We start from the raw sequence: 12,999 nt of genomic DNA, 5'->3' as shown, positions 1-12,999 counted from the left end.
AAGAGGCAAGAGAGAGGGATGACTGCACAGTCTGCTTCTCATATAGGGAGATAGAGGAAAAGGGAATAAAGTGACAGGTTACAATATCCCGTCTCTCCCTCATGAGGTTCTCTAGACCTGTACAATTAATCCTTAACCTGCAACAATTTGTTGAAGGGTTAAGTGCCTCTAAGTTCTAAAAATCAAACCTTTTGAAAGTGTTTCAGGGCAAGTGTGCAAAATAGCTATATAGTTATAAAAACATTTCAGGGTTGCCTTGAATCTCCTCAAGGTCATCTTGAAGGACTTTACAGATATAATTGACTTCTGTTTTATCTTCGCTTTCCTCCAGCTGTTCTCTTGCCTTTTAACTGTTTGATCTCTGACTTTCTGATATGCCCTTGCTTCTCATTCTGCAAAGGTACCAGAATCCTTTTGGATTATGTATTAGGCTTTATTATCAGCAAAATTGATTTCACCCCATTAGCTATTCTAACTGTAAAAGTTACCTACACTGCAATGCAAGAAGGTGAATATGATCATCTTCCAGTAATAGATATTCAGTAGATTTGAAGAGATGTGTAGAAGTTGGATAATTATACACTAATGAGGTCTTTTAAATGTTTTAGCAATGATGAATGGGGTCCTCTGGAGCCTTGTCTTACATACCATACACTGCTTTTATATGGCTGCTTTTCTCAGTTAAATGTGTGCTAACTGCAGTGGCTTTTTTTATGCAGAAAATGAGACCTGTCACCTCACAGAGTTGACTTCTCAATGTCAGGGCAAAGTATATACCAGAAGTTAGGAAGTTTAAAATGTCTCAGGCAAATATGCCTCTCTCAGCCACTTCATCAGCAACCTCTGCAAATAGGATTTGAAAAAGGCCATTTCACTAAGGTCTATCTTTAGTAGTAAAGAGTAGCAAAAGGGCAAATACATATATGACAATATTTTGCTTTGCAGGAAGCATCTTTGAAGAAGAAAAATGATAACTCCTCATTTTGATTTTTTTTGTGCAAACCCATGGGGTTTTGACATGATGTAAGTGTGATAGGTCAAAGGTGCACTCAGCAAAGTAAAGGTTGTTAGAACTCTCATATAAGCTCTGTGTAATGTGATTGTCTGATGGAAAACTCCTTAGAATAACCCACGTTATTTTTAAGTCTTTATTTACTTCATGGGTTTTTTTGATATGGTAAAGAAATGAGTATGATTTATTACTTAACTGATTATATAGGATCAATACAAAACTTTTAACTTGAAGTGTATTAGCTTTATATGGAGTTGGAAGAAGCCCATTTCCCTAATTCGCAGGTCACCTTGGTTTGTATCACCCTAAATCATTCTGCAGGGCTACTTGCAGGTAAAAAAACAGTGAAGAACTAAGTAGTCATTTCCAGTGTAATTTCTTTAAAGATTTCTTTGGTGTTTAGGGGGGAAAAATGTGCAAATAATTCAAGTTTAATGGGAATATCTTTATTTTTCTTAAAGGAATTACCTACAATTCTACTTATTCATCAGCTGGACGGGCATGAAGGTGCATGGACAATATTACCGTTAATGAGAGAGTAAGTGTAACTAGGAATGTAAATCAATGTTGCTCAGGCTGCTTTCTTCAGAGGAAAACTTTTTAAATGAAATTTGCAACCTTTTCACTTTCTTAGTCTAATTTTTTTTTGGAGGCTAGTAGGGGAGTGTTCCAAAGTAATTTCCTGTTAAATTTCATTAAACCAATGAAAGCTATTTTAAACAAAAGAGGAACAATAATATAATGCAACTGAACAGGGAACTTCTTCAAATTGTTGTGGGCTTAAAAATTGTTGGGGGATTATTAAAAAAAAACCAACAAACTCAACAACCCATTTTAAAAATGTCTATTTTCCTATTAAGTTCCCACTTCTCACAGTGTAAGATGTAGGGTATTTCAGAACTTCTGACCTTTCAGATTACTTGGCTGAATGGAGGTTGTAGCCAGGTGGGGGTTAGTCTCTTCTCCCAGATAACCTGTGACAGAACAAGAGGACACAGTCTCAAGCTGAGCCAGGGGAGGTTTAGGCTGGATGTTAGGAAGAAATCCTTCACAGAAAGAGTGATTGGCCATTGAAATGGGCTGCCCAGGGAGGTGGTGGAGTCACCATCACTGGAAGTGTTTAAAGAGACTGGATGAGGCACTTAGTGCCATGGTTTAGTTGATTAGATAGTGTTGGGTGATAGGTTGGACTCGACGATCTCAAAGGTCTTTTCCAACCTGGTTAATTCTGTATTCTATCCTGTAATATTTCAAAAAGAGATAACAATACCCATTTGAGGCTCCTGTCTGTTGTTTACAGTGTTTCTAAGAAGTAGAATGCCTCTGTAATGAAAAGGTGTAGCTTTCAGCGTCTTATTTGATGTCTGTATGGCCAGTTTTCATGTTGGCATGTGGACTGTGAAAAGATGCAAAAGGAGAATTAAAGTAAACTGAAAAACTGGAAGATGATGTTCCACTATCAGTCATCTTTGGGTTTACTTCTTAGCTCTTGTTTCAATGATCTAGTGGCTCCTCTTGTAAATTATTTGTGTCTCAGTGACAGGGTTTACAGATACGGCTCTTACAAGATAGCAAAGCAGAAGCAAAAATACAAATGCTCGTTTGTGTGATAAAGCAGAAGAAAATTCTTCAGAAATCTGAAAGGGGATCTTAAGTAGAGGATTTCCATCTTGAGAATTCTGGAATATGGATTTCCTTGTGTCTTCTGTTTCTTTTACCACTTTTGGCAGAATGAAGACAGAGTAGTTTAGAAATATGTTGATGTTGCAAGGCTTGTACTGTTTAGTTTTCTGAATGGACAGAAGAGGAGGAAGGGCGATCAGCCAATTCTGCAGCAGCTGATGATGCCTGGCATAGTGATAAAAGATGCATTCTTATTTGAAAACTGCTTTCCTCTGTTCTGTGGGTGTCAGAATTTTTAATGGGGCTGCTAAACTGTAATGACAATTCTTAATTTTCAGTTCTTGGGCAAAGGTTACCTTGGACAAAAAACTTCCTTTCAGAAGTTGTAATCATAAGACATCAATGGATCATTTATGACATAGTAACTTTACTGTCTCCAGAAGGCCCACTGCATTTCTTCATAGTAACCATGTTGATTAAGCAGAGATTTTTTAAATCATTAGACCAAAAGTGGATGCTATCTGAGTATCTCCAATGGCTCTCTGCAATCTGAACTCCAAATGTGTGCGCTATGATGTCTACATAAGACTCTCCACAGGACTTAAATACTCAGCCTCAAAAATTAATTGTTTGTCCACCAAAAACTAGATGAACTGATCATTCTTTTTATGAACTTGAATGTGTTGTATTCACAAGACACACCAATTCTTTTTGTGGGAATCATTCTAGTGTTTTCTTTTTGCCCTTCACCCACCTGCTTTTGTGCAAATCCAGGTATTTCTCCCTTAAAGTTCTAGCTAGCCACTAAAGTGTGAGAGAAGAGCCTTTGGTTTTCACAGGACATTGAATGCCCTACATATTTAAAAATGCAAGGATATATGATACCCTTGTTTTAGAAGAAACAGCTGGTGGTATCTTTTTTGCTTTCCTGAATGGCAAAGATGTGCCCAGATTTGAGTAGCCAACAAGTATATGTGTTTATGAAGTGAAAGAATTAATGAATTGTGAGTTCTGGTTTTTATAATTTAGCAGATTGAATATCATAAATAGGAAGCACTGAACAATCAGATAACACTGCAAGATGCAGAGGGAAGGTAGCTTTATAGGAGGATAACTGCTGTGAGTCAACCCTTGCCAGCAGCTCAGCCCCATGCAACCACTTGCTCACTCCCTGGTGGTGGCCTGGGGGAGCGAATCAGAAGGATAAAGGAAAACACTGGTTGGTTGAGATAAAGGCAGTTTAATAGATAAAGCAAAAGCCATAAGGAAAGCAAAACAAGGGATTCATTCACCTGTCCCCATTGGCAGGCAAGTGAGTTCTGCCATCTCCAGGAAAGCAGGGCTTCAGCATGCATGGTTGTTACGTGGGAAGACAAACACCATCACTTGGAGCATCTCCCCTTCTTCTTTCTTCTCACCACTTTATATACTGAGCATGATGTTGTATAGTATGAAATACCCCTTTGGTCAGCTGGGATCAGCTGTCCCAGCTGTGTCCCCTCCCATCTGCTTGTGTACCCCCAGTCCACTCCTTGGTAGGGTGGAGTGAGAAGCAGAAAGGGCCTTTACTCTGCATAAGCCCTGCTCAGTAGTAATGGAAACATCCCTGTGTGTTATCATCACAGTTTCCAGCACAAATCCAAAAGCTAGCCCCATACCAGCTACTCTGAAAAAAAAAATTAACTCTATTCCAGCCAAAACCAGCACAATGACTTGTCCCAGATGGGAAAAGACTGAACTGCTTTGGCCAACCACCTGATGCAGCCCAGGATGTGGTTGGCTTTCTGGGCTGCCAGTGCACACTGATGGCTGATGTTGAGCTTCTCAGGGGTTTGATTTTTTGGCTTGGTTTGTTTCAGGTTTCTTTGTTTGTTGGGGATTGCTTGTTTTATTTTGTATGTTTCATGGTATAATTTTTTTGATGTTGTTCTTTAGGTTTTGTTTAGCTCTATTTTGCTTTTTCATGGCTTTCCCTTTTTTAGGCAAATGCAGTTCCCAAAAATATAAATGCTCTTACCAGCCTTTTTTATGGTTTATTTTCCTTGCCAATTTTGTCAGTAGACAATGCTGTAGAGGAAGAAATCTGTGATGCTTATAAATGCTAATTTTCATATCCCTATCCTCAGATGATTTAATTAAATCAGTGTAAAAATTATGCAAAGGAAACTGAACAAGTGAAGATTTGGGCTTTTTTCCATTATGATGACATGAATTAATATGGCTTTGTTTTGTTAAGTAGTGAAATAATTAAGCTGGGAGCAGTAGAGAAGTAAAGAATCATGCATTGAGATTAGTGTCAGCTTTGAGAAAGGTAAGGGAGTCCCTTACCTTTGTGTGGTTCCACAGTACTGGAAGAGTTGATGAAGTTTTTAGGTTGGGGATGATCAATGTCAAACAGCTGTGAGAAAACCTGTCATTAGGTATTGTCATGATTGTTGCAGTGGTTTTAGATGCCCCACAGTGGGGCTTCATGGAAGAAAGTTAAGATACAGAGGGGAAGGTAACTTCCCTATAAACTTCTGAATTCATAGGTGGCTTTTAGGCCTGTAGTACCTCAGCAATTCTGAATTAATGGTATATTCATGTATCTCTATTCCCTTGTTTCTGGAAGAATTTTTGCTATATAAACAGATAGCAGCAGAGGCAGTATCTTTATCCATCTGCAGTAAACCTGTGATACATAACTCTAAATTATTAGTGAAAGTTTCTGTATCTGTGTAAATGAAAAATGGCTTGCAAAATACATATATTTGGCAAATGTGGGTTGTATTTATCATTCTGTTCATAAGCCAGTAAAATGTTAATTTCTTTTGTTAGCTTCTCTGTTACCTATGGTAGGAACTCCTCATGGATTTTCTTCTGTGAAGAAGACACAAGAATACAAGTTGAAAAGCTGCTGGAAACACTTGGACGATTTGACGTGTCTAAGGTGAAATAAAAATGTAGATATTTAACTCTCTATTGAATGTCCTTGAACAGGTTTTTAGATGAAACATGGGATCATTTTAAGTACAAAATTATATACACAGAATTTTAGAATTCCTAGCTGCAGAACAGTTCCTGCAGTCTAAAATTTAATTCTACAACACTTGCCTGGGTTGCTTAGAGCTCCAAACACTGGAAAAGATGTGTCCAAATAGTTTAAAATAGGGGACTAGATTGCTGTTGCTGATGCTGAGAGTGAGCAAGTATTTAATATGGAGCAGTATGAGTGCCTCTCTAGCTGCTAAAGAGCTGTTAGAATCGAGCAGAGGAAATATTCCTCATGTGGACAGCCTGAAAATGATGTAGTGTTGGTAAAAAGATGAATACAGTTTGCTGTGTGGTCCCTTCTCCCCATTTTCCTGACTGTAATCAGTTCTTGTTATCCTCAGACAGAAGGACTGATGTTGGTTTGATTAGCTGTCTCTGATCTCAAACAGGAGGATATTTTATTTGTATTCTGTTTCTAAACTGTCTTGGAGATAAGAAAGTTTTCTTATCTGCTGGAAAAGAGCCACCACCAAAGGAATAGAATAGAATAGAATAGACCAGACCAGACCAGACCAGACTGGAAGAGACCTTCAAGATCATTGTGTCTAACCCATCAACCAATCCAACCCACCTAAACAACTAAACCATGGCACCAAGCACCCCATCAAGTCTTCTCCTGAACACCTCCAGTGATGGTGACTCCACCACCTCCCTAGGCAGCCCGTTCCAACGTTCAATCACTCTCTCTGTATAGAACTTCTTCCTAACATCACTTGCAGAACAAAAGAAAAAAGTCACCAAGAAACACAATAAATTTGGCAACGTAACTGACACAAAATGGGTTAATATTTGGAATTTTCAGTGTTCAGAAAAAAGTCCAGCTTGATTTCCTTCCTTTGTCTGGAATAAAAGAAACCAAAATCTCCTGTGTGAAATAGGTTTTGTCCTTTTATTGTTACCTTGACCAAGCATTGAACTCTGGTTCAGGTCTCACTTTAGTATATTTACCTCTTTTTCAAGCACATGGCCTTGTCATATTTTCTCACAACTCTTGTCTGAAATAGTAATAAAGATAATTCAAGGATCTTACATTTTTAAACACTCAGCCTTCAAAATGACTGAATGAATATATTCAGGCCTTTGGAATATCCATTTATTTCTGTTTCAGAAACACCTACTCCTAATTGATGCTCTCAGAAGAGAGACATAAAAGTTTTTGTTCTAGATGCTGCTCTTAGGCCAGCTTTAACCTCTCCTTTGCATTGCATGCAAAGTGTATTACAATAACAAATCATCTTCCAACCTGCATTAAAAGGTAAATGTGTTTTGCTTTTCTATGTAGTAATCACCTTCTTAGTGTAAGAGAATTTCTTTATATACAGTAGTAGTCCATCAGGCACAAAATTTTGAGTTAGCCCAGAAGAGCTCATTAATTATTCATGCTAAAATGTCAGCAGTCTGCATATTGTAAAGGTGGTATACATTAATCACCATCAAAGGTCTGCAAGGGGCATGTGAATGGTGGATGAATTGGCATCTTTTTAATCTGGATACGTAGAGATTACTAACAGAAGTATTGAGATTGATGTGAATGTAACGTTGACTGAGAACAGATGTGTGGAAGCATCCTAGGGGATTGTGGAGAACGTTTAAGAGAATGGCCTGCATTGAGAACTTGGGACATTGGCTGCAGTAAAACTCAAAACCAGTGAGGAGTATCTGATTTATATGAAAGACCTCAAAGCAAGCACTCGGATGTGCGTTATAGCTGAACATCAGGAAATGCATACCTTTTTACTGTGAGGCTGACTGAGCATTGGTACAGGTTGCCCAAAGAGATGGTGAAGTCTCCATCATTCGAGGTAACTCAGAAGCTGTCTAAACATGATCCCGGACAATCTACTGTACAGGTGGCCCTGCTCGAGCAGGGGAGTTTAGACCAGATGATCCCCAAAAATCCCTTCCAACCTCAACCGCTCTGTGATTCTGTGTTTCAACAGCAAATTGATTCAACCTCTGCTTTCATAATGGAAGACAGAAGCAAGGTTAAACCGAATGGCGTGTGCCCCTCCTCTTCCTGTCATTGTAGCAGGACGATAGACTGCAGCCCCAAAGAATCCAGGTGCCCATGCCGGAGTTTGAAAATACAGTGTGTATTTGAAACCAGAGAGCTGCCTTTAGTTTGATTTCTTACAGAATACCATTTTTGTCTGGATTACTGTGAACAATACACTTCCCTTGGTTTTGTTTCCAGGTTTGCTTTATGCAGCATAAATGCAGTTGTCGTATTCACTGAAAGGATGCTGTAGATGAACAAAATTGTTTCCCATATTCCTTTACAGGAGTGGTTTTTAGGTAAACCATTATATGATGAAGAGTCTACAATAATCCACCATTATGCCTTTGCTGAAAATCCTACAGTCTTCAAATTTCCAGATTTTGCAGCTGGTTGGGCACTTAGCATTCCACTTGTTAACAAGTAAGAATTTAATTTTTAATCACTCTGGTTTTTTTGGTAGTAATTAAGGGTGTTTAATTTATACCATTTTTCTAGATGCTAATCAGCATTATTTTAACAAGCTGTGCTTTTCATATGGTTTTGTCTTTTATTTTCTGTAAAGGAGGAAGGTGTTCCTGCAGTACAGGAACTTGAAGTGGAAGGCCTTGTTGTTAGATACACAAACTCAGATTCTAATTTTGAACTGTGTTTGAACTTTGGTAGCTTAACCATGGCAAACAGCTTAGAATGTACTGATGGATTTGACTGCAGAGCCTATACTGAGCTTTTGCTGGTGCCACTTATGTTATCAGCATTACTACACGGATTTGTGCTCCCGCTATAAACCAACTCAGAAAATAATGCTTTGATGCTGCTTTGATTCCTTATTCTACACATTCCAATCATTATAAGCAGACATACAAGAATTCAGTAGTAGGCAAGGGCATAGGAGGAGATTTCTGTATCATTGCTATGTATATGATTTATTTTGCTTTGCTTTCCCTATGTAAAATTTAATGTCAGATAGTTGCCTGGTACTAGTCATTCAACCAACACAGCTGGATATAAAACATGTATTATCCCCTATACAGCAATTTTACTCCTACATCTCAAAGTGACTGCCTGGCCCACTAGAAGTGTTGTTTGTCTTATAGAGAGATTTATTCCAGATTAGAAGCTTAATTTTTAGATGAGATTTGGAAAGTTCTTTGATTTCTGAAGCTGAAGGCAGCTTGTTGTAGCAAGGATTCATATTTTCATAAACTGAAAGGGTCTAAGTACTGTGCTATGGAATGCACAAAAAGAGACTATTGTCTGAAGCATCTGTTTGAGATGCTGATCAATATTAAGCTTCAAAATGATGCTTTTAACTGGGGAAAATATTATGACAGACTCAGTCTACTTCAGATGGGAATTTTCTGGAAGAATGTACTGAAAAGTAATACTAACATCATCACATTGCTCAGTTGAAGAAAAAGAAAAAGGGTATGATAAAGGGGCAATAAATACAGAAGTGTGATTTACTTATTTTTTTCTCCCTCTCAGGAATGCCAGCCACACTTTGCTGGGTTTTTGTGAGTAAATTTCTTTATCTCTGATTATACAGGCTTGCAAAGAAGTTGAAAAGTGAACCACTCAAGTCAGACTTCACAATAGATTTAAAGCATGAGGTAAGCAGTGATGTGATGAAAGAGAAAATTATCTCAAGTCTGTATTTTTAAATGGTTATAGAGGTAATGGAAATTGATTTTTCACAAACATTACTAAAAAGTTTGACTGCAATGGCATGTTTGATTTCTTTCCCTTTGTTCAGGGTATTGTACTACTTTATATTTTAAGCATAGAATTCATTGCTAAAATTGTTCAATATATACATGGTTGTGTACATTGAGGTGTCTTCTAAGACTTGCTTTTTGAAGAGACTGCTAATTCATGAAGCATAAGCTGACACAAGTAGTAGCTCAGATACTAGCCAGCCTCACTCACTTTCTTAAGCCAGAACAGTATCTAAGTATGATGGATTTGGGATTAAATAGTCTCAGGAATCTGATTGTTGTGTCAACAATCAGCCCTGCAACTTGCAGCATGGAATTCTGGAAATTTTTTTTTACCTCTAGTTTGCAACATTTCTAGAAGGTAGTTGCTAGTTCTTTCAGTGTATGAGTCAGTCCAGGGAAAGGAATATGAGAGGAAAGGAATGTGATGGTCAAAAAGAGTATCAATACTACTTTTTCTGATGCTTTTTTTCCTGCCTTCAAAATATTTGAACTGTACCAAATGAAATTCCTGAACCAAACTGGAAGGGGAGGACTAATCTGGAATAAGATTGCTGATTTTGACCTGAAGTTAGGAGTGATGTTGAATTAGTTTTAATTTTTTTTGAACTTCAGAAAGTCAGCTATAAATTGTAGTACTGGCCCAGGGAAAGGGAAAGAAACCCAAACAAACACCCAACCCACCTATTTAAAACTACTGCTGCTGTTCTAGAGCTTTATTCTGTAATGGTTATAAACCTCCTTGTTTCCAACATAAATCTACAGGATATTTATAAAGTATAAATTGGTAGCATATTTAAATGAATTTGGGTTTGTGCCAACACTGTTCTTTCACATAGTTTCCTGTTATTTCTCAAGTGCAATTGGACCCCTTTCAGCTTTCCCTGTTGCTACATGAGGCAAGCCAACTGCTATTCCTTTCCTCTTAATTATTCTAAATACAAGACCTTGGGCTTCACACTGTTACTCTTCTTTTAGCAAGTTACCTCAAAATCATTAGTGTATTACCAGTATTCATGTCTAGCTCAGCACTGACAAAGCCTCTAAATGTAGTGTCATAAAAATAATAATAAATCATTATCAGACATTCCTTTTATGTGCCACAGATTACTTAATGAAAAATAATTGATCACTTGACAGGCAAAATTACTTCCATCCACTTCTTATTCTGTTAGCAGTGCTGTGCATGTGTTTCATTTCAGAGTTATTGCCATTGATAACCTCCTTCAGCCCTGTGGTTGTTCCTTCTGCACTGTCTCATGTCTCCCTAGAGACATTTCCATTCCCCCACATTTATTTTATGCATCACCATCTTCTCCTTCTTAAGTCATTTTTATCTTTCCATCCTTCTTGTGTGAATCGAGATTGACAACAAATCAAGGGATATAATCTGTGGTCTTTAATGATTGTGTGCTATGTCTAAATTCATGAAGTATGGTAAAAGTATTAACAAATGTTTCACTTTTATTGAGTCCTACTAAAAGATGCCTCTATTATTTGGTAATTTACATTTGTTTTCACTCTAATACTTTCCAAGTCTATTTCTTATATCCATAACATTTATATCACTTTGCATCTGGAAAGCCTGTCTTGCTGTATCAGTACGGTAAAAGGTTTTCGTCCTGTTGCTGCTCGTTGAACAACGTATAGCATAGTCCTTGATGCTTATATTCACAACTCAAAGTGTGGTTTTGTATATCTAACAGTAGATGCAAACTAGAAGCTAGGGCTATTTTCTGTCTTTTTCTTGTAAATCCATTTCCATAGTTTTAGGAACAGTCTGTCATCTGAACAACCCAAAATGACATTCTGACCTCACTTCTGAAATATGTTAGCTTCACACCATTCTAAGGCTTTCTGTTGAAGATTTCATTATCCAGTGGGAAATTATGAACTTTCATAAATAATTCATGTTGTTACAATTGTTAAATAGTCTTTGTGCTGCAGGAGCATTGCTGCTTTGTTGATTCATGTGGCAGATATTCATTCAGAATAACTGAATTCTAAACCAATTCAATCTTATTAAAATGTATTGAAAGCTCTTTAGAATCCCATCCCTTTCTGCTGTGCTACAAGGAAGGGGTAAGAACCACTTACGTGCTGTAATGTCAGTGTGGTGACAAGGCAAAAAGCTTACCTTGGAGATCTGTGTTTGTTTGCTGCTCCTTATCACAAGTGTGTTGGTGTTAAATGTCACATGTATTTTCTTCCCTATACAGCGGTCCTCCCCTTTAGTACTTCGTTGAACTCATCTGTAATGCAGAAATCATCTGCTTTTTCCACAACAGTTGCACAGTGCAGTTGCTCACAACTGGGTGACTGATGCCTGAGCAGCAACCTGCCCTTCCCAGCCAGCTTTCCTCACTTTATGTACTGAACATGATGTTCTGTGGTGTGGAATATCCCTTTGGCTAGTTCAGGTCAGATGTCCCAGCTATGCTGCCACCAAACTTCATGTGCACCTGCTCACTGGCAGAGCGTGGGAAGAAGTCCTTAACTTAGGATAAGCACTGCTTTTCAACAACTAAAGCATCAATGTGTTATCAACATCATTCTCATAGTAAATCCAAAACCACAGCACTCTGCACTACTAGGAGGAAAATTAACTCCATCCCAGCTGAAACCAGGACAAGGAACATTGCTAAACCAGCAAATAAGTTGACCACTTAATAATGAAGAGGCTAAGAGAAAGTAGAACTTGTAAACTACAAAACTGCTTGCATTGAAAGAACCTGTGGCTGCAGTACAGTGGTTTAGCAAGTCACTGTCAGCTGAGCAGTAATAGTGAGCATATTGGTACTCACAGCTCCCAGTTGTATACATCTACTCAAGTACAGTAATTCAAACTTGTCAGTGCAAACTGAATGTTTTTACTTTGCAGTTGATGCAGTCTGAGAGTGCATGTGTAGTTAGGACAGCCCAGTTACAATCAATAACTTGATAAAAACTCATCAGTTAATTATGTTCTGGTATGTGACTGTACCCTCATTGAGAATCTTTTGAATCTGGAAGCTTAGGTTTCAAAAATCTGATTGTATTCTCAAGCCTGCCCTCAGGGCCTGTAACAAACTGACATTGTATTTTATTCCCTCTGAGTTCCAGAAGTGGTTGTCTGTAGGTCGTTGGGAATTTCTGAGGATGTTGAAACCAAAGTGAGATGGGCAGGAAAATAATAATCTAACTTAGAAGTCCATAACTGGTTTGGTGCTTGAAACTAATTGTAATTCTGTGAATCAAATATTAAAATTTGTCTGTCTATAGAATTTGTTTTGTAGCAAAAAAAAAAAATCTTCATCTTGACTCTAGAAATGTGAGCAGGAAGTAAGGTATGCAGCAAGTTAATCAAGTAAGAGACAAATCTTCTACAGCATCTCCTATTTTGCAGTTTTCCTGTTAAGTTTGTCCTGTGATACGATTTCAGTGTATGCCCTAAGAATTCACTACTTCACAGTACTTCACAGTATCACCAAGGATGGAAGAGACCTCAAAGATCATCGAGTCTAGCCTGTCACCACAGACCTCATGACTAGACCATGGCACCAAGTGCCACATCTAATCCCCTCTAGAACACCTCCAGGGATGTTGACTCCACCACCTCACTGGACAGCACATTCCAA

At 38.0% G+C, this 12,999-nt stretch overlaps 1 protein-coding gene across 1 annotated transcript in view; it reads left to right on the top strand.

Moving 5' to 3' along the window:
• B3GLCT (beta 3-glucosyltransferase) overlaps positions 1 to 12,999 on the top strand; it is a 56,975-nt gene that overhangs the window by 24,132 nt on the left and 19,844 nt on the right. The window contains exons 5-8 of the mRNA XM_068143189.1: positions 1,474 to 1,550; positions 5,453 to 5,564; positions 7,951 to 8,087; positions 9,214 to 9,277. Of these exons, the coding sequence (XP_067999290.1) occupies positions 1,474 to 1,550; positions 5,453 to 5,564; positions 7,951 to 8,087; positions 9,214 to 9,277 (390 nt within the window). The remainder of the gene's footprint in view (positions 1 to 1,473; positions 1,551 to 5,452; positions 5,565 to 7,950; positions 8,088 to 9,213; positions 9,278 to 12,999) is intronic.

Source organism: Melanerpes formicivorus, unplaced genomic scaffold (assembly GCF_026170545.1).
Source record: "Melanerpes formicivorus ecotype bairdi unplaced genomic scaffold, bMelFor1.0.p_v2 SCAF_1, whole genome shotgun sequence".
Lineage (NCBI taxonomy): Eukaryota > Metazoa > Chordata > Aves > Piciformes > Picidae > Melanerpes > Melanerpes formicivorus.
The sequence above is the reverse complement of the archived record's forward strand: the minus strand, read 5'-3'. Positions and strand labels throughout refer to the sequence as shown.